This window comes from Phascolarctos cinereus, unplaced genomic scaffold (assembly GCF_003287225.1).
Source record: "Phascolarctos cinereus isolate Bilbo 61053 unplaced genomic scaffold, phaCin_HiC Scaffold_8;HRSCAF=390, whole genome shotgun sequence".
Classification (NCBI taxonomy): Eukaryota; Metazoa; Chordata; class Mammalia; order Diprotodontia; family Phascolarctidae; genus Phascolarctos; species Phascolarctos cinereus.
Window position 1 is genome coordinate 920,024 of NW_027556291.1, and position 26,069 is coordinate 946,092.

Genomic DNA, 26,069 nt, shown 5'->3' on the forward strand with positions numbered 1-26,069 from the left:
GGAGGTCAAGACCGAGCTGCAGAGAAGCCTTAAAGTACAAGCAGGTATCAGTCTCCAATCTACAGGCAAAAAGAGGCCTTCCCCAAGAAACTCCACAAGAGGAGTCCAGAGGCACAGGAAGGTCCAAGCGTGACACACTGTAAAATAAGATGATGAGTTCAGATCTGGCATATAGGAGGTTCCAGGGATGCTGCTAAAGGTATATGCCTGGGAGATGGGGGCCTTGAGAGGGGCAGACCCCACCTAAGAAGAAAAGAAAGTCATTAGGATAAGATGGGGGTGGGGCATAGAAATACAGCCGGAGTAGAGGAAGAGAACAGAGTTCTTTATTCAAAAGAGCATGCCAGAGGGTCCCCCATGGTTGAGATGGGGCCAAAGGGCCAAACACTATCTTTCCAGGCTAGGTTCAGACCAGGCTGCAGCTCCCTCTTGGGGCAAGTGGGTGAGCTCTCTGTGAGGCTCTAGGACAAGACTGAGGCATGTTTCCCTGGGCTGCAGTCAATACTGGGCTCCTAATAATAATAATAATAATGATAAAAAAATATTAGGCTCCTTCTCTCAGGCCCTTGGGGCTCCACAACAGGCTAAAGACCTAAAAATGGATAAGGATCCCCTTGGAATAAACTTCTAGTAACATCCCTGCCTATTGATGTCTCTGGTACTTTCTCTTTTCTGATCCTCAGAGGATTCCTGAGTAACCTGGAAAGAAAAGTCCCCCAATCCTGGCTTCTCTGGGGTCCTTACCTCTGATTGGGCCCCCTCAGCAACCACACCACTGCCCCCTTCAGCAGCTGCCTCTGTGATGCTCCCCTTGGACTCTCTGATATCACTTTGGCCACCAGCTTCCAGCTCCATCTTCAGTCTGGCAGGGGAGATGTTAGAAAGGTCTAGGTCAGGGTAGGAGGGACATTAGGAGGCTGGGCCAGAGAGAGACCCACATACATACACACACACACACACACACACACACACACACACACATATTAACGAAGAAAGACATGCACAAGCACAGAAAGTGACCCAGAGAAAGACAGGAAAAAACAGACACCAACTCTGAGAAATGAGGGACAAAGACATGCAAAGAAAAGCACATGCCAAAATGAAGAGACACACAGACCCAAAAAGAGAGATATGCACCAAGGCAAAGAGAAACCTAGAAATAGGGAGGGGGAGAAGGGGCACAAACAAAACTCAGAATATCAAAGGAACTAATGAAAAAAAAAAGTAAAGCAAGGAGGTTTAGCAGTATTGGATCTTAAACTATAAGGCAATAATTATCAAAACTATCTGGTACCAGCTAAGAAAGAGAAAGGTAGATCAGTGGAACAGAGTAGGCATACAATCTACAGCAGCAAATAAATATAGTAACACAGGGTTTGACAAGTGGGATAAGAATTCATCATTTGCTAAAAATTGTTAGGAAAGCTGGAAAACAGTCTGGCAGAAATTGGGCATAGCCCAATATCTTACAGACTTACATCATTTACCAAGATAAAGGTCAAAATGGATACATGAGATAAAGGGAGATATCACAAGAAAATTAGAAGAACATGGAACATATTACCTATCAGATTTAGGGATAAGAGAACAATTTATGAATAAACAAGGGATAGAGAGCATTGTGATGTATAAAATGGATAATTTCAGTTACATTAAATTAAAAAGGTTTTGTACAAATAAAACCAATGTAGCCAAGATCAGAAGGAAAGCAGAAAATAGGGGTAAAATTTTTATAGACAGTTTTTCAGATAAAGGTCTCATTTCTCAAATATTTTGTCAAATTTATAAGAATACAGAGTCATTACCTAGTTGATAAATGGTCAAAGGATCTGAACAGGCAGTTTTTCTTTTTTTGTTTTGTTTTGTTTTTGTTTTCTTTTTGGTTGGGTAATGGGGGTTAAGTGACTTGCCCAGGGTCACATAGCTAGTAAGTGTTATGTGCCTGAGGCCGGATTTGAACTCAGGTCCTCCTGAATCTAGGGCCGGTGCTCTATCCACTGTGCCACCTAGCTGCCCCTTCCTTTTTTTAATTAATTAATTTTTAGTTTTCAACATTCACTTCCATAAGATTTTGAGTTCTAAGTTTTCTCTCCCTTCCTCCTCCCCAAGATATCCTGCAATCTGATAGAGGCTCTACGTATACATTCCTATTAAACAAATTTTCACATTAGTCATGTTGTAAAGAAGAATTAGAACCAATAGGAGGAACCACCAGAAAGAAGAAACAACAACAACAGCGACAAAACAGAGCCAATAGTCTGCTTCGATCTGCATTCAGGCTCCATGGTTTGTTTTCTGCATTTTCCATCATAAGTTCACCGGAATTGTCTTAGATTACTTAATTGCTGAGAAGGGCTAAGTCTGCCAAAGGCGGTCATCGCACAACGTGGCTGTCACTGTGTGCAACATTCTCCTGGTTCTGCTCACTTCCCTCAGCAGCAGACCACACAAGTCTTTCCAGGTTTTTCTGAAGTCAGCCTGATCATCATTTCTTATAGCACTATGGTATTCCATTACATTCATGTACCACAACTTGCTCAGCCATTCCCCAATGGACGGGCATCCTCTCAATTTCCAATTCTTTGCCACCACAAAAAGAGCTGCTATGAATATTTTTTGTACATGTGGGTCCTTTTCCCATTTTTATGATCTCTTTGGGATACAGACCTAGAGGTGGTACTACTGGGCCAAGGGGTATGCACAATTTTATAGCCCTTTGGGCATAGTTCCAGATTGAAACAGGCAGTTTTTTGATGAAGAAATTAAAACTATGTAGTCATATGAAAAAAAAATGCTCTAAATCATTATTGATTAGAGAAATGAAAACTAAAACAGCTTTGAGATAATCATTTTATACCTATCAGATTGACTAAAATGATAGAAGGGGAAAGCAAAAAAAATGTTGGAGGGGATGTGGAAAAATTGGGACAGTAATTCACTGTTGGTAGATCTGTGAACTAGTCTAACCATTTTGGAGAGCAATCTGGAATTATGCCCAAAGAATTATAAAACTATTAATACCCTTTGACTCAGCAATACCACTATTAGGCCTGTTTTTCCAAGGTGAAAAAGAAAAGAACCTATATATTCTAAGATATTGCTAGCAGCTCTTTTTATGGTGGCAAAGAACAGGAAATTGAGGGGATGCCCATCCATTGGGGAATGGCTAAACAAGTTGTGGTCTATGATTGTAATGGAATTCTACTGTCCTATAAGAAATGATGAGCTGACATTGTGCAATGTATGACTGACTTAGCTTTTCTCAGCAATACAATGATCTAAGACAATTCCAAAAGACTTATGATGGAAAATGCTATCCACATGCAGAGAAAGAACTGAATGCAGATAGAAGCATACTATTTTCACTTTTTTTGGTGGTTTTTTCCATTTTTGGTCTGTTTCTTCTTATACAATATGACGAATATGGAAATATATCTCACATGATTGCGCATATATAACCTATATCAAACTGCTTACTGTCTTAGGGAGGGAGGAAATTTGGAACTCAAAATTTTATTTAAAAAAAGAATGTTAACAATTGCCTTTGTTATTAGAAATGTAATTGGAAATCTAATTGGAAAAAATAAAATACTATTTAAAAGAAAAAAAAAATGATGAGCTGGTTGATTTTAGAAAAAATATGAAAAGACTTACATGAAATAATGAAGGGTGAAATGAGCAGAACCAAGAGAATGTTGTACACAGTAACAGCAATATTGTTCTAAGAACAACTTTGGATGACTAAGTTATTTTGAGTATTATAAATACTCAAATCAACTACAAAGGGCCTATGAAGAAAGATGCTGTCCACCTCCAGAGAAAGAACTGATAAATGGAAGCATACATAGTATGGTTTTACATATATACATATACATATATGTGTGTGTGTCTAATGGTAGCATTTTCTAAGGCAGGGTGGGGAGAGAGAGGGAGAAAAAAAATAAAAAGTACATAGCAGAGAACAAAAGAAAACTTAGAAGGAAGCACACAAAAGCAGGGTACCTTTGAGAATGGTGTGTAGAAGAAAGAGACAGTGGATAGAGCAGCGACCCTGAAGTCAGGAGGACCTGAGTTCAAATCCAGCCTCGGACCAAACACTTGACACTTACTAGCTATGTGACCCCTGGGCAAGTCACTTAACCCCAATTGCCAGAAGAAGAAGAAGAAGGAGAAGAAGACAGATACACACAGTGAGACATGCAGATTGAGGGAGGCAAACATACACACAAGGAGAAATATACACAGACAGAAAAATAGGGTAAGATAGGGTTCATGAGAGAACACTCAAAGTTAGAGAGTCATATAGGTTTAGATGGGAAAGCATACACTAAGAGAGTCACAGAGGGCTGGGGAGAGTAGCCTGACTCCAAAGAGTCAATCACACAGGAAGAGAGAAAGGTTTAGAGGGAGAGTCACACACATAGGGTTAGATAAAGATACATTCAAAGGTAGCAAGAGACACAAACACAAGGGATAGAGAATCACATACATAGAGACAGAGACACGCATAAGAGACCTACAGATATATGTATATACACAGAGAGAGAGAGAGAGACATAGAAAGAAACAAAATCACAAAAAAACAAAACAAAACCCGGAAGCAGAGATAGAAACTGGAACCCTTCCTATGGCCCCCAACCATTTCCCACCTTTGATCCTATCTAGACCCCATTCTACCTCCTCCAGTCACCCCAGCCTCCTGGCTACTCCCATCAAGATCCTCCCTAGAGCCCCTTCTCCCAGACCCCTCCTCCAGTCACCCCAAATTACTTGGCTACTCCTAGATCCCTCTCACAGTCTTTCTGTCTATAAGGTCCATCTTGTCTCCATTAAGGTGTTCAGATTCTTTAGGAGTCTATCCAAGCTGGGCAGCTAGGTGGTGTGGTTGGTAGAGCTCCAGCCTTGAAGTCAGGAGGACCTGAGTTCAAATCCAGCCTCAGACCCTTAACACTTACTAGCTGTGTGACCCTGGGCAAGTCACTTAATCCCTCACCAAAAAAAAAAAAAAGTGAGTCTAGCCAAGGGCTCACAAATGTTTAGATTCCTTAAGAGTCCCGCCAATATGGCAGATTATTAATAAGCCTTGTCCCTGACTAAGGGAAGGTTTGGGTCGAATTCATTTGAGCAGGACCCGGTGTTGCTATTTTGGGGTCCAAGGACCCCTAAACTTCAACAGTGGGGGGGACCTGTCCAAGTTCACCTGCAGTACTGCTGCTGCAGCTGGTGGTAATGCTGAGAGGCTGCCTCCAGGAACTGCATGGCCTTCTTGTTTTCCTCCTCAAACAGGTGCCTGGGAAAGTTGGCCACACCGTCAGCACCACCCTGAAACTTCCCTGACTTTTCCAGCCCCAATCAGTCTTCCCCCTGCCTCACATGGCAGCAGCAGCTTCCTCACTGCAAAGGAAGGTGTCCACACTGTTGACAGCTAGAGCCTCAGCCCTAGCCTTGGGGTGAGGCAGCACAGGGAGTCGTTTCTCCATGCCATCCAATTTCTCCTGAATTAGCTTTTCTGTTTACCAGGAAATGAATTTCAGGTGTCTCCTCATAGATTTCAAGGCTCTTCCACTCTCCATTTGATCTTCTGCTAACAGCCAGTGGTGGTCTCTGGGTGGTCTCTCGGAATAGGTGGCCACGCAGCCTCAGGTTTGCACGTTCCCAGGGATAAGGAGCTCCCAAATGCACAAGGGGATTCCATTCATCTGTTCCTCCTCAATCACTCCCTCCATCTTCTCAACCAAAGACCCTTACCTTCCTGTAGAAGCTGTTCCTTGCTACTGGCTGTACTGTTGATTTCTTGAGCCAGCATCTCTGGTGTCTAATGGAAGGGAGGGCAGCTGGATCTAAGGTTCTCTCCTTCCTCTGAAATTCCCCCCAACTCAGATTACAGAATCTCAGAGTTGGAAGGGACCTCAGAGGCCATCTTATTCTACCAATACCTAAATAAGAATCCCTTTTGCACTGTGTGACCCTGGGCAAGTCACTTAACCCCAATTGCCTCCCCCCAAAAAAAGCAAAAAAAGAAAAGAAAAAAGAATCCCTTCTGCAAACCAGTCTCCACCTGATAAACTTCCAGTAAAAGGAGGCCTATTTCCTTATACGAAATGCATCTAGGCTAGGCCTTCATTGCACGGGCTACCTGCTTCACTTAGTGACTCAATATGACTTCCTACTACTGTCCCCATTCATCTTCTGCTCCAGCTGGAACAGGCCTTCACTGCCACCCCCACCACTCCCCAATCATGTTGGTTTCTGCCTCTGTACCTTTGCTGTCATGTTCCCATGCCCACCATGACCTGGAATGCTTTCCACCCCATTTCTCTGCTGCTTTCAACCCTAGATTCTCCCTCACGTGTAATTCCCATAGAGCCTTGTGCTTCTCCATCAGCTCTTCCAGCTGCTGTTCAAACTCCATTCTGGGAAGAGAAAAGCAGAGAATGTGCCAGGCCACCCTCCAAACTTACTTTCCCCAATTCCAGTCACTGTTGCCCTCTGAGGCCCCACCTCCTCTTAGATCCTTTCCATATACTGAACTTCACAATTGATCATTTACAGTGTCACTAAATTTCAGGACTGAAAGGGTACTTAGCCAGCAATTGTTCAGCCCTCTCATTTTATAGTTGGGGAAACTGAGGTCCAGGGAAGTGGAGGGAAGGGATTCTCTTAAGGCTTCCTAGTGAGTCAGTGGCAGAACAGGGATAAGACCTCAGGTCTCCTGTGTCTCAATCTAAGGCTCTCTCCACTGTCTATAACACTCTGAGCTGTGGCATGAACTGTTTAAAATGAGTCAGTACATTGCCGTGTAACCTTAAGTGAGTCCCTCCCCTCCCATCCCAGTCCCTTGCCTTCAGTTCAGGTTCCCGTTTGGGTCAGATGAACTCTGACATCCCTTCCAGCTCAATCTCCTCAGAGAGAACGGGCAGATCTGTCTATTTCTCTTTTGCCTCATTCCATGCAGGGCCTCCACCTGTTAATCAGGGGGCTAGACTTGACTGCCTGTTTGGTATTGTGGACCCTTCTAGCTCTAAGATTCTGTGGTTTTAAATCCAATTCGCAACTGAATTCAGAGGGTATTGAATGCCAGCATAAAACTGAAATAGGAGGCTTTACCTCTGCTTCCTCCTTCTTAGTTTCTCTTCCTGAATCTTAGAATTCAGATCTGTTATCCTCTGGATGCAGTCCTGAGACATAGCCTGTTGTCTTGGAGGGGAAAGAAGGGATGAGGACAGGTGCAGGGAGACGGGTGCGGAGAAGCCAATTTAACCCAAACTTACCCTCTTGGGCTTAGCCTGAGATTTCCTTGCACACACACACACACACACACACACACACACACACACACACACACACACACTCACACTCCATCCTACCCCTTCCAGCTCTAGCCTGCTGTGAATCTCTAAACTATTACAGAGGTATTTTGTTTTGCCAGCAATTTGTGTCCCTATCAAACTTGTTCTGAATTGTGTCTCACATTAGAGAAGAGAATTTCCCTGTTATTGGGCAAGGGATTGGATTCAACATTCTCTAAGCTCCATTTCGGCCTTGAGACTCCAGGAATCTGTGAATTCCATATTCTATAGAAATCCTACCTTCTAAAAGAAGCCTTTCCCAACCCCTCTTAATTCTAGTACCTTCTGTCTTTCAATTATTTCTATTCATCCTGTATATAACTTATTTGTACATATATGTTTGCATGTTGTTTCCCTCATTAGATTGTAAGCTTCTTGAGGGCAGGGACTATCTTCTTTGCTTCTTTTTGTATCCCCAGTGCTTAGCCATAGTGACTGGCACATAGTAGGTGCTTAGTAAATGCTTAGTGCAGGGCAGCTAGGTGGCAGAGTGGATAGAACACCGACCCTGTAGTCAGGAGGACCTCAATTCAAATCGGGCCTCAGACACTTGGCTCTTACTCGCTATGTGACCCTGGGCAGATCACTTAACCCCATTGCCTAGCAAAAAAAAAAAAAAGAAAGAAAGAAAAGTAAATGCTTATTGCCTGCCTGTTGCGGGTCAGTAAGCAGAAGTAGAAAGGAACACGTATACTTAGAGGTTGATGTCCTCTTGAGTCCCGCTCCAAATTATGTCATATGTGGGAGGAGAATTCATCCTCCAACTGGGGGATTGGAGGTGATGCTTTTGAAGGTCCCTGCTGGCTCCCATGGACTGTGACTCTACAAGACTCTAAACTAACCCCCTCAAGGGACACAATGGGATTTTCAGAAGGTCCTTTTAGAGCTGGAATTCCTCGTTGTTTTTGGTCACGTACCCCTTGAGCTGTCAGATGAAGCCTATGGACACCTCCAAATTAAAGTATAATGTCATATATCATTTAGAAGTTAGTGAAAGTAAAGATATCAGTTTTTCCCATTCAAGTTCACAGACCCCTGGAATCTATCCATGGAGCCCAGATTAAGAACCCCTATTCTCTAGTCCAGCTATTCTGGAAAGAAATTTGGAACTATGCCAAAAAGCTCTTAACCTGTGCATGCCCTAACCTGGCCATACTACTTCTAAGGTTATACCCCAATGAGATCAAAGACAGAGAGCAAAAGGCCCCATGTATACAAAGATATTTCGAGAAGCTCCATTTGTGGTGGCAAAGACTTGGAAACTGAGGCAGTGCCCATCAGCTGGGGAATGGCTGACCAGATAATGGTAAAGGCACGTGATAAAATACTGTGCTATAGGAAATGACGGGAATGCTTTCAGAGAATTCTGAGAAGACTCAGATGAACTGATTCAGAGAGAACTGAGGAGAGCCAGGAGAACAATGTAGATAATAACAACACTGTAGAGGCAAAGGATTTTGAATGATCAATGCAATGACCATCTGCAATTCCAGAGGCATGATGATGAGGCCTATTCCCCATCTCCTGACAGACAGGTGCTGGACTCCAGTCCAGATTGAGATGGATTTTTTTATGTGGCCAATGGGGAAATTTGTTTTGCTTGACAATACATATTTGTAATGAGGGGTTTGTTTTTCTTTCTTTATCCACAGGGGACGTGAGACTGACGAAAGGCAGATTTTTATCAACTGATTAAAAAAAATAAAGAATTTAGTTAAAAAACTCAAAAACCCTGTTCTAGGATTTAACTTCCACAAAATGGCTAATAGAGAACGTCAGGTCCAGTAGAGGAAGGTTGGAATGCCCCATGACTTAGCACCACCTCCCCAGAAGCCAGGTCTAATCCTTGCTTCTTGGCTCTTTCTGAAAGAATACAAACCTCTTACCTCTGGAATTTGTTTTCCTCTTCTTTGAAGTGCTGTTGAAGGAGGTTCAGGGTTTCTATGATGAGAAAGAGAGGTCAGTGGGAGGCTAAAGCAACATTCAAAATGGCACCTGTATGATATGGCTCAGCCTCAACAGAGTTTCCAGACAATGAAAACAGCTCCCCTAAAAGGGAAGAAGTTCCCCATCACAGGAGACTTACTCTGCTTCATGCTTAAGATTTCCTCCAGAGGTGTCAGAAATTTGACTGAGTGTCTTCCTTACCTCCATTTTGTACAGCCTACATTCAATGAGGCGGCAGTGACCCCTTCAGTTTATAGATGGGGAAACTGAGAGCCAGAAAGGGAAAAGTGAGTAGTTGCCTGAGGTAGTATCAGTCAATATACATTTATTAAGCACCTATGTGCTTAATAGGCACTGTGCTGTATAAAAAGGAGTTTTAGTTTACAACTCTAGCATTGACTTGCAGTGTTATCTTAAGTAGGTCCCAAATGTTCCTTGGATTCCAGTTTCCCTCATTACTTAAAAAAAAAAAAAGTTAGACTAGATAATCTCCAAAGCTTCTTCTAGCTCTGACATTCTCTAGGTCTATGAACCAAAAAAGGTCAACAAACAGGGATTATGCTCAGGGGTTTATTTCTTTAACTCTTATTCCAAGCTAGATTTTATATCTGAGAGGGTGATTCATCAGGCATAGGGTTGAAGTAAATGATTTCATACATCTTTCCAGCTTCACTGCTCTATGATTCTATTATGGTGATTTGTGGTCCGCCTCTCCTCACTATCATGTCAAATGCTTAGTTTAACCCCTATTTTATTCCAATTACTACTATTCAGTTTAGTGTAATTCCATAGGGGTAGTAATTATTGTTGGTATGCTTGTCTATTAATACAGATTTAGTCAATTAATACTAGTACATATTTTACATATTTAGGGATAACTAGATAAGGTTGGACAGATTCTTTCTTATAAGAAAGAAGTGGGCTTGTAAACCATAGTTTAAAAGTTCTGATTATATTAGGCCTCAGAGCTTTGAACTGTGGGTTGTAAATTCAATTCCTTAACCACAGGAAGCTAACTAGAGGACCTCCACCCTTTATTGACTGATGAGTAAGTGACCAAGGCCAGCATGGCTGAGATGTCCTAACAACATGGAAAATCCTCCAGCTTCCTTTCATCCTTCCAGCCTTCATCATTCCTCTCTACTGCCCAACATGAGAAACAGCTTTGGCACTTGGCCAATGGGCAGGTGACTAAATGTACATTAATAGACAAGTATAAGAGAAATAATCACTACCCCTATGGAAGTTCACTAAGCTGAATAATAACTGATCAGAATAAAATCCACGCTTAAATTAATCATTTGCCACACTACCTAGCATACAGCCCTCGTACTGGGAAAGTATAAAATCGCTATTTGTTGAGCTCAGTTCTTTGAAGTATATGATAATTCTCAGCATCTCAATGGCCCCTGCAAACATAAAAGGGGAGCCGGGTATGGGTGGGGAGCTACAAATGCCTCTGCAGATGGGGCAATCCTGGGACCACAGAAGTGCTTAGCTCCACCAGGATGACCTACATTCATCTAGTTCTTTCTTCAATGCTTCCCTTTCAGCCTGGCTTTTCTGAAGCTCCTCATTTGCAGTTCTGTAGGCTAGAGAAAACGTAGACTAAGGAAGAGATTTATGAGTGGAGGTCCTAGCTTAGACTGCCCTCAAATGGTTGGGGGATGCTAAGACCACTCATTTTACAGAGAAGGCGATCAAGACTCAATAAGGGAAAGGGACTTTCTCAAGGTCACCGGGCAAATGAGTATTGTAGTTCAGGTTAAGAAATGTTTTCCTGAATCCTAGGCACTAGAGTACCTTCTCTTCCATCCTCTGTGTCCACCCTTTAAGGTCCAGCTCCAGTGTGACTCCCCCTGAGACATTTTCCCCAGCTACCCTAGACTGACGAGATTTCATCCTCCTCTGGCGCAAGAGAAAGGAGGGAGGGTAGAAAGAATGTCAGGCTGGAGGGTCATACTTCTAGAGGGAATTGATAGCTCTACTTAGCAGCCTGAGCTCCCCAGAGGTTTATGATTTGGACCTTCCTTGCTCCTCAGCTCACTTTATTGCAGTTCATTAATTACATTCATCATTTCTTCAGTTCTGGGATTATGGCTCTCTGTTATGGGAGGAGAGAAAAGTTAGGCCTTTGGGTTAAGAACATCGAACATATACATAGAGCCTTAGGGTTTGCAAAACACTGTAAGCGCTACCTTACTGGGTCCTCACAACAACCCTAGGAGATCAGTGCTATTATTATAACTGCCATTTTACAAAAACTGAGGAGGGGGAAGTAAAGGCATTTGCCCAAGGTTCCATAGGCCGGATTTGAACTCAGGAAGATGAGTTTTCCTGACAGTACCATAAAAAATAAACAAACCCCAACGCTCATCAGGGCTGTGTATGGGATTTGGAATCAGAAGACTCAGGCTCGAATCCTGGCTCCTGGAAGCTGTCACTAAAGGAGTGTGAAGACAACATATTCATTAGGCAAATGACTGATGAGAATGTCTCAATTTTTTTCATTTCCTCTTTTTCTTCCAAATAAATGCTTTTGCTGATTCCATGCAATCTGCCTAGTTTCTTGTTAGCTCCATAATAACAGAGTGACATGTAGTGCATGGGCAGCTAGCACTGGCTGGCCCACAAGCAAACAGACATTGGAGTATATCAGAGGTTCTTAACCTAGGGTCTGTGAACTTGTCTTTTAAATGTTTTGATAACTATATTTCAATATAGTTAGTTCCCTTTTTAATTCTATATATTTGATTTTATACATTTAAAAACCTTCTGAAAAGGGGTCTGTGACACAAAAAAGGTTACGGACCCTTGGACCACTGTGCTATAACATCTTGATTCCCTGTTGTCCAGTCATTTTTCCAATTGTGTCCAACTCTTCATGACCCCATTTGGGTTTTCTTGGCAGAGATACTGGAAGGGTTTGCCATTTCCTTCTCCAGCTCATTTTACAGATGAGGAAACTGAGGCAAACAGAGTGAAGTGACTTGCCCAGGGTCACACAGCTAGGAAGTGTCTGAAGTCGGATTTTAACTCAGATGTTCCTGACTCCAGGCGCCCTACCCACTGCTCCACCTATCTGCTCATTCCCTGTGACCATCCACAAATCACCATGGGCCTGTTTGTTTCCTTCCCTGTAAAACAAACATGAGCAAAAGCTCTAAAAGCCTTGAAGTCTCTAAGCCCCTGCCCCCAGAAACTGATACTAGTCCTGTTTGTTAAATGGGGGTGATTGGCTTATAAGGTCTTTTGGGTACCACTCAGCTATAAGAGCCTATGATTCCTTATGACCTTGGGCATATCAATCACCCTTCTAGGAAGACCTCCTCAGAACTTTAAGGTTACTCATGAGCCAGCACTAATTCCTCAGGGGCTTGGGTTGATTTTTTGAAGAGGATTTTTTTCTGATAAGTATACCTCTTGGCCTCAGTTTTCTACTTGTAAAATGAGAAAGTTGGCTTTAGTGATCTCTAACATCCTAGCTGTCTCCTGAGGAACCGTTATGTAGGTCAAGAAGCAACAGGTGGAACCAAACACGGGACAACTGATTGGTTTAAGATTGGAAAAGAGGTTGTATATTAGACAAGGCTGTATACTGTCACTTTATTAATTTGACTTACGTGCAGAGTACATCGTGCAAAACGCCAGGCTGGATAAATCAAAAGCCAGAATTAAGGTTGCTGGGAGAGTTATCAACAATCTCAGATGTGCAGATGATACCATTCTGATGGAAGAAAGTGAAGAGGAATTAAGAAGCTTCTCGATGAGGGGATGAGGGTGAAAGAGGAGAGTGTAAAAACGGGCTTGAAATTTTTTCTAAAATTTTTAGGTAATTGGGGTTAAGTGACTTGCCCACAAGTCACAGAGCTAGTGTTGTGTTTGGTCTGAGGCCGGATTTGAACTCAGGTCCTCCTGACTTCAGAGCTGGTGCTCTATCTACTTCACCACCTAGCTGCCCTGGCTTGAAACTTAATATCAAAAAAAAAAAAACCAAAACAACAACAAAAAACAACCCAAAGATCATAGCAACTGGTCCCATCACTTCCTGGCAAATAGAAAGAGAAGAAATGGAAGCAGTGTCAGATTTTATATTCTTGGGCTCAAAGCTCACTGCAGATGGTGACTTTAGCCATGCAATTAAAAGACGCTTGCTCCTTGGAAGGAAAGCCATGGCAAATCTGGACAGCAGACCAAAAAGCAGAGACATCACCTTGCTGACAAAGGTCTGTAGAGTCAAAGCTGTGGCCTTCCCAGTGGCAATGTAGGCTGGGAGAGCTGGACTCTAAGGAAAGCCGAGTGCCACAGAATCGACGCTTTTAAATTGTGGAATTGTGGGGCTGGAGACTTCTGAGAGTCCCTGGGACAGCAAGGAGGTCAAATCAGTCAGTGCTTCAAGAAATCAATTCAGGCTAAGGGCAAATACTGAAGCTGAAGCTGAAGCTTAACTCCTTTGGCCACATAGTGAGAAGATGGGACTCACTGGGAAAGACCTGATGGTGGGCAAGACTGAAGGCAAAAGGAGAAGGGGACGGCAGAGATGGATAGGGAACGTCATAGAAGCGACCAACATGAGCTTGGACAGCCTTCAGGAGATAGGGGAGGATAGAAGGGGCTGGTGTGCTCTGGACCACAGGGTCACAAAGAGTGAATAACAACAACAAACACCCCTCCAACTCTGAAGTCCCTTGTTCATCTGATGATAATAAGCTCACATTTTTATAGTGCCTTAAGGTCTGTAAAGAGCTTTACATATATTATTTCATTTTATTCTCGCAACAACCACATAAAGCAGGTGCTATTATTTTCATCCCCTTTTTACAGGAAAGCAAATGAAGACTAAGAGGAGCTAAATGACTCCTCCCTAGTGTCTGAGGTGATATTAGAACCCAGGTCACTCATGTCCCCGAGTCTAGAAATCTTCCTACCTCCATCATGTTGCCTTTGACATGGAAAGAAAGTCAGCCTCACATCGTGCTTAGCTGAGGGCCTCTGCTCCCACTCCTCTTTCGCAATGCTTCCCCCCTACTTCTCTTTTGGCCAGGCTTCCCCTTCAACAGTCTTCAGGTCTATGGTTCCTTTTGACTTGGAATCCCATGCAATGTGGACTCTTTGATGGTCATTCAGGGGCCCAGATGTCAAGATCTGTCACCAATCATTCCCTTTTTAGAAAAGTCCTGAGTTGCAAACTTTCCCTTCCTCCCCCTTGTGCCTTAAGAGGGCTCTTGGGATCTTTGTCAAAGCAACCAGTCTTTGGAAGATGGTGAGGTTCCTGAAGCTCAGCGAGCTTGATCCTGTGCTCAGAGGAAAGGGGGGCCCAGAGAGGGGGCTGGGTCAGCAGCCTGGGACGAGGAACACGTTACCTTTCTGCATCTTGTTGATTAGTCAGAGTAGGTCTTCTTGGATCACCAAATGCTTGGGTTGTGCTTCCTAAGGAGAAACAAAATACTGTTAAGGGACAGTAAGGATCAAATCTCAATACTCCCATACTTCAAAGAAGGCCTGCCAGGAAGGATGCGGAATTTAAATTCTGGGCAGAGATTTGATTTTCTCTACCCCTATCTAGGGGCCCAGAGCCCCAGGGAAACAGTTTCCTTCCATTCTAAAGATTTTTGAACCTCAGGTCCAGGACAGCAATGTCTGGAGCAGATTTGAACCTAGTCACAAATTCTCCTAAGCTTCACCACAGTTAGCTGTCCAAGACCAGGGAGGGGAAATTGGTGGCGCTGAGACATAGTAGGGTTTTTCAGGGACCTTGTACGTCAGAGAATGGAAACAAGTCAGGGTATGACCATAACGATTCAGGAGCATATGAGTCATCTTATTGGTATGGATACTTAAAGGGACTCTTGAATACACACTCCTTTTAAAAATAACCCCAAAACGAATTTTTAGAAAGCATACACCAGAGGAATGGAGATTTGCAAGGCAGATATTCAAGTTGGATCTCCGCAGATACTTTGCACAGCTAGCGATGCCTAAGGGCCAAGTCACTAAGCATTTACTAAATGCCTATTAGGAGGCAGCTAGGTGGCTCAGCAGACAGAGTGCCAAGCCTGGAGGCAGGATGATGGTGTTGTCATCACTGCCATCCTTCATTTAGAAGGGGACCAAAGATGTCCCAGGTGCTAGTCCTCTTGGAACATTCCATACACCTCTGGAGTCAGAAGACCTGAGTTCAAATGTGGCCTCAGACACTTCCTAGCAGTGGGACCCTGGCCAAGTCCCTTTACCCTGTTTGCCTCAGTTTCCTCCTCTGTAAAATGAGCTGGAGCAGGAAACGGCCAAGCCTTCCAGTATCTCTGCCCAGAAAACTCTCAATGGCCATCACTGAACGCCAACAATTAATGTCGGAAAATCTAGAAAATGCAGCTACAGATGAGCAAGGCTCGGCAGTTCCAAGGAGTCTAGATGCTTCTGGGAAAAGGCCCGGAGAACTGTCAGGGAGGCTCCGGCTGAAGCCACAGGAAGGGAGAGCAGAAACTGAGTGCCCCCAAGAACTGTCTGAGAGTGCCGGGCAACCGGAACATTTAGGAGCGCTCAGGGCAGCCTCTGCAAAACAAAGCAGCCAGGACGAAGGAAGGCCTAAAGCCAAGAGGCCCAGAAGCCTGGGGGGGCCCTACTCTAGGGGTGGGGCTCCCGAAGCACTGAGGCACGGGCCGCTCACCGGAGCAGGAGCCCCTGACAGCAAAGTCCTGGGCCGGCCTTGCTGAAGCCGTGGCTCCTCCTCCCGCTAGCTCTCGGGCCTGGCTCTTTTCCTCACAAGCCTTCTCACGAGCCTCCCCTTTTCCCGCCCTTTCGCCTCGGCCCATGGCGCATGAGCAACGAGCCAGTCGGGCCAGGCACGCCCTGGAGTGAAGAAAGGAGCCAGGAGCTTCCCCGGCCCGAAGTGCGCATGCGCCCTCGGGGCCCGTGGGGCGGGGCGGCCGAGACCTCCCCTTCTTTCTCCCGCCCCGTCAATTTCTGCCGACCCTCTCGCCTCTAAACCATCAAGTAGTCAACCATTTTTAGAGCACCTAGTTTATGCCCCACAGAAAAGCGTAAAAGGGCTGTAGGGCTGGCCCTAGAGATGGGTTCAAGCCCTGCCACCGCCAGCTCCCCTTCTCTGCCCAAGCGGGGCATGGATGCCAGGAGCTCGGAAAAGGAATCATGCCAGACCCCGACTCTAGAGTAGGTGGTGATGCTGCAGCAGAAGGCCTGAGGTGGTGGGGGAGAGCAACACAGGCGTGAGCATTGAGGGTTCCAAGAGGAGAGGCTGAGTGTTGAAGATTCTGGGCACGGGAGTGGAGGCAGTAGATGCTGTGTCAAGTCAACAGCAAGGGCTGGGGGGAATGAAGCAGTGGACCTGGAGTGAAGTTCTGGATTCAAATCCCATCTCAGATACTGCCTAGCTGTAACGTTGGGCAAGTCACTTAACCTCTTCCTGGGTTTCCGCAACTGCAAAAAGGGAAATCATAATAGGATCTACCTCCCAGGGTTGTTGTGAGGATCTGATTCGATGATGTTTGCGAGGTGCTAAATGCTGCATAGATGGAAGTCAGTGTTTGAGGGAGTGTAATAGTATGAGGGTGTGAGGTGGCAAAGTGAATAGAGCTCCATGCCTGGACTCAGGGTGACCTGAGTTCAAATCTGCCTTCACACACTTACTAGCTTTGTGACCCTGGGCAAGTCACTTAACCCTGTTTGCCTCAGTTTCCTATCTGTAAAATGAGCTGGGGAAGGAAATGGCAAACCACTACAGTATACCTGCCAAGAAAACCCCCAGTGGGCTCACAGAGTCAGACCCAGCTGAAATGACTCAGCCACAAGAAGGATGAGGGCAGGAACTGAGAAAGGAGAGTGTGAGTCCGGTCCTGACCTCACTGAGGAAGGAGAGGGGCAATGGTTCTAGAGAATGGCCAGGAAGATCTGGATTAGACAATCAATTGAAATTGTGTATACCTTAAAGCAGGAGAGGTTGGTGAGTGATGGCGGCTGAGGCAGAACCAGAAAGTGGCAATGCGGAGCTTGAGTATTCCCGGAGTCAGGGAAGTGAAAGTGAAAGTGCAACCAAAAACTGGAGGGAGAAGAGGTTTGTGATGAAAGGAGGCATGTTAATCATGGAGCAGGCATTCCAGACAGCACAGTGGAAGAAGACATGGGACATGGAGTGGAGGGAGGGTTAGGGACTGAGGGAGAGTGAAGACAGTTGGGGACGGAGAATGAGTTTGTGGCTGGGGGTCCAGACTCATTGGGATGGGGAGAGTATGAGGTGGAGAAGCAGCTAACCCCTGAGGAATGAGTTCAAAGTATCTGTGGCTAGAGATACATTCAAGAAGGCAAATGATTAGTGTTCAAATTCTTCCCTCTGAGCAGTCACAGGTATGGCCTGGGTGGCAGTGGGAAGTGGCTCTGGTCCCTAGTGTACTGGAGAAAGCCCTGGGCTGTAAAGATGGACTTCTGGACAGACAAAGGGCCTGTTACAAAGGTGTTTAAAAAAAAAAAAAGACAATCTATAGATAGGACTCCCTAGGCAGGCCAGGCGTGAATGTGAAGTGTATGTGGTGGTTGAATATCCTGCTGCCATGACTAAGGAAATCTCCTTTTTGGTAACGGCTCAATGACCTACATCTGTCTCTTTTAGTGCCAAGGCCTCAGCCCCAAACACCTGAGTAGCCCCATGGGTGTTGAGAAAGTCAGGATTCCAACCCAGGTGCTCTGACTACAAATCCCACACTTTGTTTGCCCCAGCTGCCCCCCATCCACCCCAAAGTTTGTCAAGGTCATTAAGAGACAGGAGAAAGGGAGTTGTGCCCGAAGGCCCAAGTCAGAGTCTGGGAGGAAAGCCAAGGGCAGGGAGAAGAGACAGGGATGAAGAAGCAACCTAAGAGACTGAGGAGTCCACCTGGTCAGAGGTGAACCAGGAGAGAGCCGTGGTCCCAAGACTCTCCAGGGAGGAGCCAGTCAGTTGGGTGCAGGGTAGCTGCACCTAATCCAGCTGCTTTGCCTTTCCTCTCTTTCCTATGTGTATGTTGCATCTCATTTGCTGGATTGCCGGTCCCAAGTCCTTCCAAGGCTGGCATCCTCCAGGTCCATCAAAGTGCCATGGCTACTGTCAATGCTTCCCTGCTAAAATGGGGGATGCCTGGGCATAGCTGGAGGCCAGGGCTGCCCTCACCCCTCCCAGTGGGCGACAATTCTCTAACTCCTAAGTCCAGTGTGAGCAGCAGGAAGGAGGGTGGGGCAGAGTCAAGGAAGAGGCCAGTCTTCTTTTTAAAACATTTTATTATTTCTGTATATGTTAAAGTCAGTGCCAAAAGGCTAGGCAGAGGGGGGCTGAGGGTGGGGAGGGCCCAATGGTGGACCCTGAGGCCAAGAGGAACTGTTCAGAACATGGAAAGCCGTTCCTGGCCGAGCCCAAGGGGAAAGAGGCAGATGATGCCTCTCAGGGACTCACACACACAGACTGAAGACAACCAGTCAAATAGAACAGCATGCTGAGAGATGAGCCCACCCAGAGACAGCCTGGTATAGCCACCCAAAAGGCCACAGCCTCATAGCAACCCATGAAAAGCTTGATCCTCCCAGACAGGCCTGCCCCCCCACCTCCCCAACACACACTCAAAGTCACTGACACATGGAAAAAAACATACCCCCAACTGCCTCTTCTGGACAGAAACAGAGACAAGCCCTTACAGCTCCCTGAGGACACCTGGGAGGCTGCTTGGTCTTCAGGTAGCAACAGTAAGGGAGAAGCCTCCCTCCTTCAAACCCTGGGCAGGGAATGGGGCCCTTCTCATGGGCCTGGTAGTCACCCCACTCTCCCCAAGACAAACTAAGGAAGGAATCAATAAAGCTACCAACTTCTCATTCCCCAGGCCAGCAGACTAAGGTGCACATAGGGACATGGACTTTTAGCAGAGTCTCAAAGGCCATTCTCCAGGGCAGAGTCGGTCCTGTTGGGCCCATGGCGGACAGGGGCAGTTGAGTACTTTGGAGGGTAACGGATGAAGAGGCGATCTTCCTCTCTCTTCACCCAACGAAGGAGCTTAGTCACAGCATGGATGGCACCTGACTTTGTCACCAGTGGGTTAAAGCAGGCATAAAGCTCAAATTTGGGTGTCACCTGAGAGGAGAGGTCAAGAATCAGAAGGGCACCCGCCAATGGTGATGGGCCCAGATGTCCTTCCTGGGCTGGTGGTAAAAACTCCATTATCCAGTCCCAGCCTTCTTGGAGAGAAAAGACCCATTGACAGTGAATGACTGCAGTATGGAGCCAGGAAGACCCAAGTTCCTATCCCAGCTCCAGATACTTTGGAGCTGGGTAACCCTTCACCCTGGCCCTCAGTTTCCTCCTCCATGAAATGGGGTCAGATTCAGTGACCTCTAAGGTCCCTTTCAGCTCCTTTGTCACCTCTGAGCTCCCTTGCTGCCAAGAAGCTGGACTCTGTGTTATCTCCAGCCACCTGCCACCCCCTCCCCCCATCTCACTCTTTGACTTCCCAAAGAGCTCATCCTACACTTTGATGAAGCTCTTGGTCAGATCACTGGGCATCATCAGCTCCCATTTTCTGAGCAGCTATTCTCACTAACTCTATCTAGTAAGTCTTGGGCAAATGACTTGGCTAAGGCCCTGCCCATCTATAACACCAGCTATTCTGAGTGTCAGAGCTTTCCCTGGGCAGTGAACAGAGCATTTCCTTTGGACATGAAGTTTGAGGCCTTTCAATTTTACTTTAAAATATGACTCATATTAGAAAGTAAAGGGATGGTATTTTTATTACTAAATACCCTTCCAGCTCTGAATCCTCTACTAGACCATTGGCTAACTAACCCTCTCCAGTTCCCTGAGCAATAGGCCTGCACCAGTGTGGTGCTTTCCAGAACCTCCAGACTCTATCTCCCTCCCTCCCCGGGAGCAGTCCTCGAGTCTGTGCAAAGGGCTCTGGGTACCATCAAAGCTTGGTGTTTGTGTAATTTGAATGCTGTGAACCCCAGAAAGCCAGAGAGCAGTGAAACCTTATCCTTTTTCGGGGTTTCTGGTTCGTTCAAACTTGCTCTCAAATTCGTCAGCTAAAGCCACTTGATGATTCCAGCTCACCCAAGCAAGCAGGGTCTCTTTCTCAGCCACATGGTAAATGAGCCGAAGGGGTCTGGATGGGGAATGTAGTCGCCCATGCAAGTGATAGTATAGGTCGAAGAGCCTCTGTCGTTCACACTCACTGGCATATGGGCCCTCCATCTCTGGGCTGGTGGGGGACAGAGGGGTAGAGGGGACAGTCAAAAAGGATCCTTTTCCCCTCTGTCCTCTTTCCTCCTCCACCTCCCTCCTCCACCTCCCTCCAGGAAGCCCTCTCAGAACTGATGACCCAACATTCACCTGGTAAACTGTGGTAGCTGTCGATAGTTGTCAGGGACGTCAAAAGGCTTGTAGAGGAAGTGCCGCAGGTCGGGGGCACCAACTGCACTGACCCCATAGGAGGGTAACCCTACTCCACCACCAGCCAGAACCCGAGAGGCCCCCAGGGCCTGCAGGCCCTCTTCAACTATCCGCTTACAGCCAGCCAGGGCATGGAAGGCCTCACGGTCAGTTGAGAGAAGCACAAGGCAGATAGCATAGTCAGTGTTGTCACCCAGGTAGCTTACATAAGCATAAAAAAAGCCGTCGGGGTTGAATCGGGGCAGGCAGACTGGAGCCCAGACCTCCCCAGCCCGGAAGGCAGAAGAGGCTCCCACCAAGTTCAAGAGCAGGTGGAGATCAGCTGGGTCAAGGCGGCAGTCTTCCAGGACAGCCCTCTCTTGTGCCGCTGTGACCAAGTGGCGGCCAGCAGCCAAGATGGAGAAGGCCAGGCTGGGTGCCGTGGCCCGCTGCAGGAGGGCACCTAGGCTATCCCGGAATGGGGCAGGCAGGGGCAGGCAACGCACAGCACCCAGCAGGAACCCTGGCTCTCGCTCGGCTCCATCCAGCAGGCTGTCAAGGATTCGCTCAGAGCCAGCCAGTAGCCTTCGCAAGTCATAGCTCCTCTGGCGCTCAAACACTCGGGCCACACCAGCCCGAGTTAGCACACTCACAATCTGGGCATGCACTCCTAGGAGCTCGCACCGAAGCTGCGCTGCTGACTGTGGGGTCCTGGACACCGCAACCAGCACTAGTGGGCCCTGCTGCAAGAAGACCAATGTTCGATCATCTGTCATGGAGGAAGGAGAAGGAAATGAAGAAGATGAGGGGATGGGCCCTCACCAGGACAAACACAGAAGTTTCTTCATTCTCTCCCCAGCTAGTTAAGCCTGTGCCAGCTCCTGACCTTCAAACCTCTGCCTCTGTCAGTGACTCACTGCATGACCATGGGCAAGTTCTTTCTTTTTGCTGGGCCTGCTGCCTTGTTGGGAAAAATGTGGGGATGATCTTTCCACCTCCTTCCAGGTCTGATATATGGTTTTCTGAGTTGGAAGTCCCTACTAACGAGCTTAGATCCCGCTCTAAGATGAATCTTATGGAAATGGAATTCAGAGTAGCTTTAGGAGACAGCCTAGTGTGATAGAAAAAGCCCTGGACGGGAGGTCAGTGTACTTGGGTTCAAATCTGTTCCCAATTCAGCTGCTTACTATTTGTGTGACTCTGGGGACATCATTCATACTTCTTGGGGCCTTTTTCATCGGTCAAATGAAGGGGTTGGCCCAGATGGTCCACAATGTCTTTCCAGCTTGAAATGTATGCTTCAGAAGGAAAGGGTGGGAGCAAAAGACTTTTGACAAATCCCTTCCAGCTATGATTCTACAACCCTGTATGAGACCACCTTGGACCTCTCTGGGCTTTGCTAGGAAGAAAGAGGGGTGGAGCTTGAGTGAGGCAACAGGGATGTGTGTGTGTGTGTGTGTGTGTACGCGCGCGCGCGCGCGAGACTGTGTTTGGGGAAACAGGATAAGATGGTCCCTACCTGAGTAGATAGAACGGATGGCATTGTCCCCACTTTGAATGAATGACACTAGAGCCATCATCACACCCATGGTGGCAGACAGGGCCTCCTCATTGCCATATCGGGAATAGATCGGCTTTCCAGCCTCACTCAGCACGAACACATGCTTTCGCCTGCTGCGCCAGCCCTCGGCTGTCACATCCTCATCATCTCGAGGTCCAGGAGTCGGCAAGTCCCCTCTTTGACTGGTGTCACCAGTGCCAGACATTTTACCTGGCTTTCCTGAGTCCTTGGTTCCTCTGTTATATTTTTTGTCCAAGGAAGTCTGGCCTGAAAGCTCATGTACACCTGAAATAAAAGGCCTTCTGTGAGTCTCCTGTTGACTGTCCTAGTCCATTTTCCAGGAAGATATCATCGGTTAAGCCCCCCTCCTCCAAGAAGCCTTTCTGGGTTTGCTCTAGTCCCCCATAGGTTTGGGGGTGGCACCCAGCCCTCTCCAACAAAACCTAATGGCCCCTTCGTGGGGCTTGTAGCTTCGGCTGGGGTAGGTGGCCAGGCTCACCTAGGTGGGTGGGGGCACCTTCCTCGGGCCCAGGCAGGGCCCCCTGAACCTCTTCATCAGCCCTGGGGGGTCCACAAGACTCCTGGCTGCCAGGGCCCCCCGAAGGCTCCTCATCACTGGCAACCCCGAAAGGCCTCGCTGAGTCACTGGGGGCTTCCGGGGCCGGAGCGGAGCCGCCGCAAGCGCCTCCTCTGGCCTCCATCTCTGCAGCCCTGGGTTTGGGCAGAAGACAAAGCTTAAGCGCTTGGAGCTTCCTCCAGCCTGCCTGCCTTCCACTGTGCCCCTGATGCAAAGGAAGCAAATGAGGCCAAGAAAGGCCAGTCCCAGACCGGGCCGGCCAGGGCGCCGTCATCACCGCCTCCCCGCCCCGCCCCGGCCCCGACGCGCAGAACTCACCCTGGGGCCTCAAGGCCGCAGCCCGGGGGAAGAGGGCAGGTCCGGCTCGCCAGGGCCTGGCCGGGGCCGGGGCCGAGGGCGGGGCCGGGGCCGAGGCCGAGGCCGAGGGCGGGGCCGGGGCCGAGGCCGAGGGCGGGGCCGGGGCCTGAGTTCGTAGGCTCCGAGCCCCGCCCCCACCCCCCTGCCCCTCCCTCCTCCAGCCCCGGGGTGAAGCTCCGAGATCTCCTATCCTGGCGCTCCAGGGGCGGGATTACGCGCCCCAGACGTCCTCTAGGCCAATACGACGCCTGGACTGCCGTCCGTCCCGCCCCGGGATCTCACAGACGCCTCCTGTAGGCCAAAGAACCTGCTGGGTACAAAAAGAGCTTGCCTAGGTTCCGCAGCCCGCCACCTCCCTCCCCCTCAGGGCTGCCTGGGCCTATTTCGCTAGCCTGGCACTCTCTCTGGAGCGTAGTACCGTGGGCCAATGGACAGCCTGGGGACGCCCGTTCCGTCTTCTTTTGCCGGGGCCCGCCTGGGCCAAATCCTGCCCACCCTAAGGTCTTCCTTCCAGAAACCTCTCGCGGGCCAATGAGAGAGCTCCGAGCGTCAGTAGAGCGTCCGTCAGCTCCTCCCTCTCCCGCTCCTAGGAACTGGAGACGCGGGGGGCGGGTCCTCCCCGCCTGGCTTGGAGTCGCGGGCTACCATTGGCCACAGACCTGAGGACGTTCTCCGGGCTGTCCGACCCAGGAGGTTCCGCTGGGTGGTTACGCGCGCATGCGCGACTTAGTCAAGTTGGGCTTCCGAGCGGGAACAGAGCTGGGCGCGGGAAACGAGCTCGGTAGTCACCAGGTGAGACCCGCGGACGTGCGTGCGTGGCCATCCCGCCCCTCTCCCCGACCACCTTAACTTTGTTGCGGTTAGAGTTGGGAGAGTTGGTTCAGGTGTGAAAGTATTCACTTAGACTTTCTCTGTAGCCATTGGTGATGAGTTCAGGGTGGACCCCAAGAATGTTGGGGTGCCACCTGAAATGATGAAGACTAGACATGCGGGTCCTAGGGTCCTGAAAGAATTCACTCGGACAGTCTCCAAGTTAAAGAACGGCATTTATTGGGGTGCTGCACTCCAGCGGGCCCGCTCCCCGTGAGGTAGAGCCCCAGTAGGCTCTCCTCCACGTGGGAAGCAGAGCATAGGTCGCAGGCCCTGCCCCCCAAGGGGGCTGATCGGCCCCTGCTTTCTGTAGGGAGGTAAAGGCGGCTAGCCAGGTCAAAGGTATGGTTCAAATGCAATTTTATGGAATAGGGGAAGGGGACGAGAGAACGGGAGGAGCAGGCTGGAATGTCGGGGAGGCCGGAGGTGATGAGCAAAGAGAACAAGAAAGACATGGGGAAGAGTTCTTGTGGAATTGAGGGTGCTTTGTGAAAGCACACAGAGAAGTCCGCAGTGCCTAGTCTTCCGTGATCACTTCTCTGGCTGGTCACAGCCTGCATCTTATCTCCTGTCTCGGGTCCTGCTAGCTCCGTCGGCCTCAAGCACTTTTTTTTTTTTTGCTCAGAAAAAAAGTTTTAAAACTACGTATTGTAATAAGAAATAAATTCAATAAAGAATGATAATACTGAGAACCAAGGCATTCAGAGATTTCAAAAGACATGCATTTTTTAAGTTGATCCAGAATTTTGTCAACTTAAGTTTTCAAGAGTTTGTTTAGAGCAAACATTACTCATAAATGTCACACATGTATTTCATACACTTACTTTCTGCCCAGTAAAAGACCTTTGATAAACATCTAAAATGTCCAAGTTTATCATAGTTGAGATGAAACTGGAACAAACACTGGTATCATCTTAGCAAGTCTCTCCTCAAATGCTTTCAGTGTCTTGAGTTTATTCAACCAAAATAAAAATCAAAATGGCACAGCATATATTGTAAGGAAATCAAAATACTGCATATGTAACAGGAAGACAAAGCAGTGGCGCATTAAACAAAAATTAGCTGAATGTAAAGGGATGAATGTCTATTGCATAGCAAATAAACTGAAAATCTTTTCCAAGTGAGACAAGGTGATGGATGAGGTCACCATGCAGGTATTTGCTTAGCTTTGCTCCTGACCTTTGACATCAGAGGTGTGAAGGTATGTAAGAGGGAATCAAGCACTCTTTTCTACCTCATCAATTTCCCTGCGAGTCAGTCCCACCAGTGCCTTCTTGGAATGTGTTGTCTCTGGCCCTGTCTCCCTGATTCTCTTCACGGCTCTCCATCTGTGGACCACAAATGGCCGATCTACCCTGCTCCATCTCCCTGAACCTTTGACCTTTCTTTGTAACCCTTCTCTTTAACAAAGGGACTGCTGGCACATAGGGACCTCTGTCTACATAGGGTATCACCCTTACCTGCAGGTGCACTGCCTAAAGGGAATGTAAATTTTAATCTCTGAAACTTTCTTTTTTCTCTTAGAGACCAGCCTTAACCCATTGACTGGCCAACAATAGGTCCCAGGCCAAGCCCTGCTTGCTCACTCTTTGGGCCCTGATTGGCTCAGAACGAATGTAAATAGCAATTGTTTTTGTTTTGGCCAGAAACCCTGAGGGCCTTCCCCTCCCAGATCTATCATTTTTTTTTTTCTTTAAGAGGCCATTCTCTGCCTCATTTCTTATTAAGTCTTAATCCTGGGCTGCTGCCTCAGTCAAACTGAGACCTGTGAAAGACCTTCGCTTAAAAGAGCCAAGGTCTCCCACAGCATCCTAGGCTGTCTCCTGTTGTTCTGATCCGTATCTGGCCACTGGACTCAGATGGCTGTGAAGGAGGAAGTGAGGCTGGTGACTTTGCACAGCCCTCCCTTACTGGCATGTCACGGAATCGCCTCCCCGATGTCATGGTCCTCTTCGAGACAACAAAGGACAAACAGCTGCAAGCAAGCTGGTGCATAGTGGGCGCTGAATG

General features: G+C 47.5%; 2 protein-coding genes across 4 annotated transcripts; both read right to left on the reverse strand.

The window, feature by feature from the left end:
* Positions 1–541: 541 nt before the first annotated feature.
* On the reverse strand, positions 542–16,108 carry LOC110201039 (synaptonemal complex central element protein 1-like). The gene is made up of 11 exons (XM_078147898.1): positions 15,920–16,108; positions 11,100–11,204; positions 10,814–10,904; positions 9,436–9,480; positions 9,236–9,290; positions 7,108–7,197; positions 6,350–6,413; positions 5,749–5,815; positions 5,374–5,509; positions 5,201–5,290; positions 542–862 (listed from the first exon to the last, which is right to left on the reverse strand). Exons 1-11 carry the CDS (start codon positions 16,106–16,108, stop codon positions 628–630), a joined length of 1,167 nt encoding a protein of 388 aa, XP_078004024.1. The 3' UTR covers positions 542–627.
* A 2,434-nt stretch (positions 16,109–18,542) lies between these two features.
* Positions 18,543–23,465, reverse strand: MON1B (MON1 vesicular trafficking associated B). 3 transcript variants are annotated; one of them, XM_020976524.2, is made up of 6 exons: positions 23,151–23,465; positions 22,755–22,966; positions 22,214–22,540; positions 20,656–21,463; positions 20,377–20,524; positions 18,543–19,401 (listed from the first exon to the last, which is right to left on the reverse strand). In XM_020976524.2, exons 2-6 carry the CDS (start codon positions 22,954–22,956, stop codon positions 19,201–19,203), a joined length of 1,686 nt encoding a protein of 561 aa, XP_020832183.1. In that variant the 5' UTR covers positions 22,957–22,966; positions 23,151–23,465; the 3' UTR covers positions 18,543–19,200. The 3 variants fall into 3 exon arrangements, with proteins under 3 accessions (XP_020832183.1, XP_020832180.1, XP_020832182.1); XM_020976521.2 differs by lacking the exon at positions 23,151–23,465 and having other exon boundaries at positions 22,755–23,119; XM_020976523.2 differs by lacking the exon at positions 23,151–23,465 and having other exon boundaries at positions 22,466–22,540; positions 22,755–23,118.
* Positions 23,466–26,069: the final 2,604 nt, after the last annotated feature.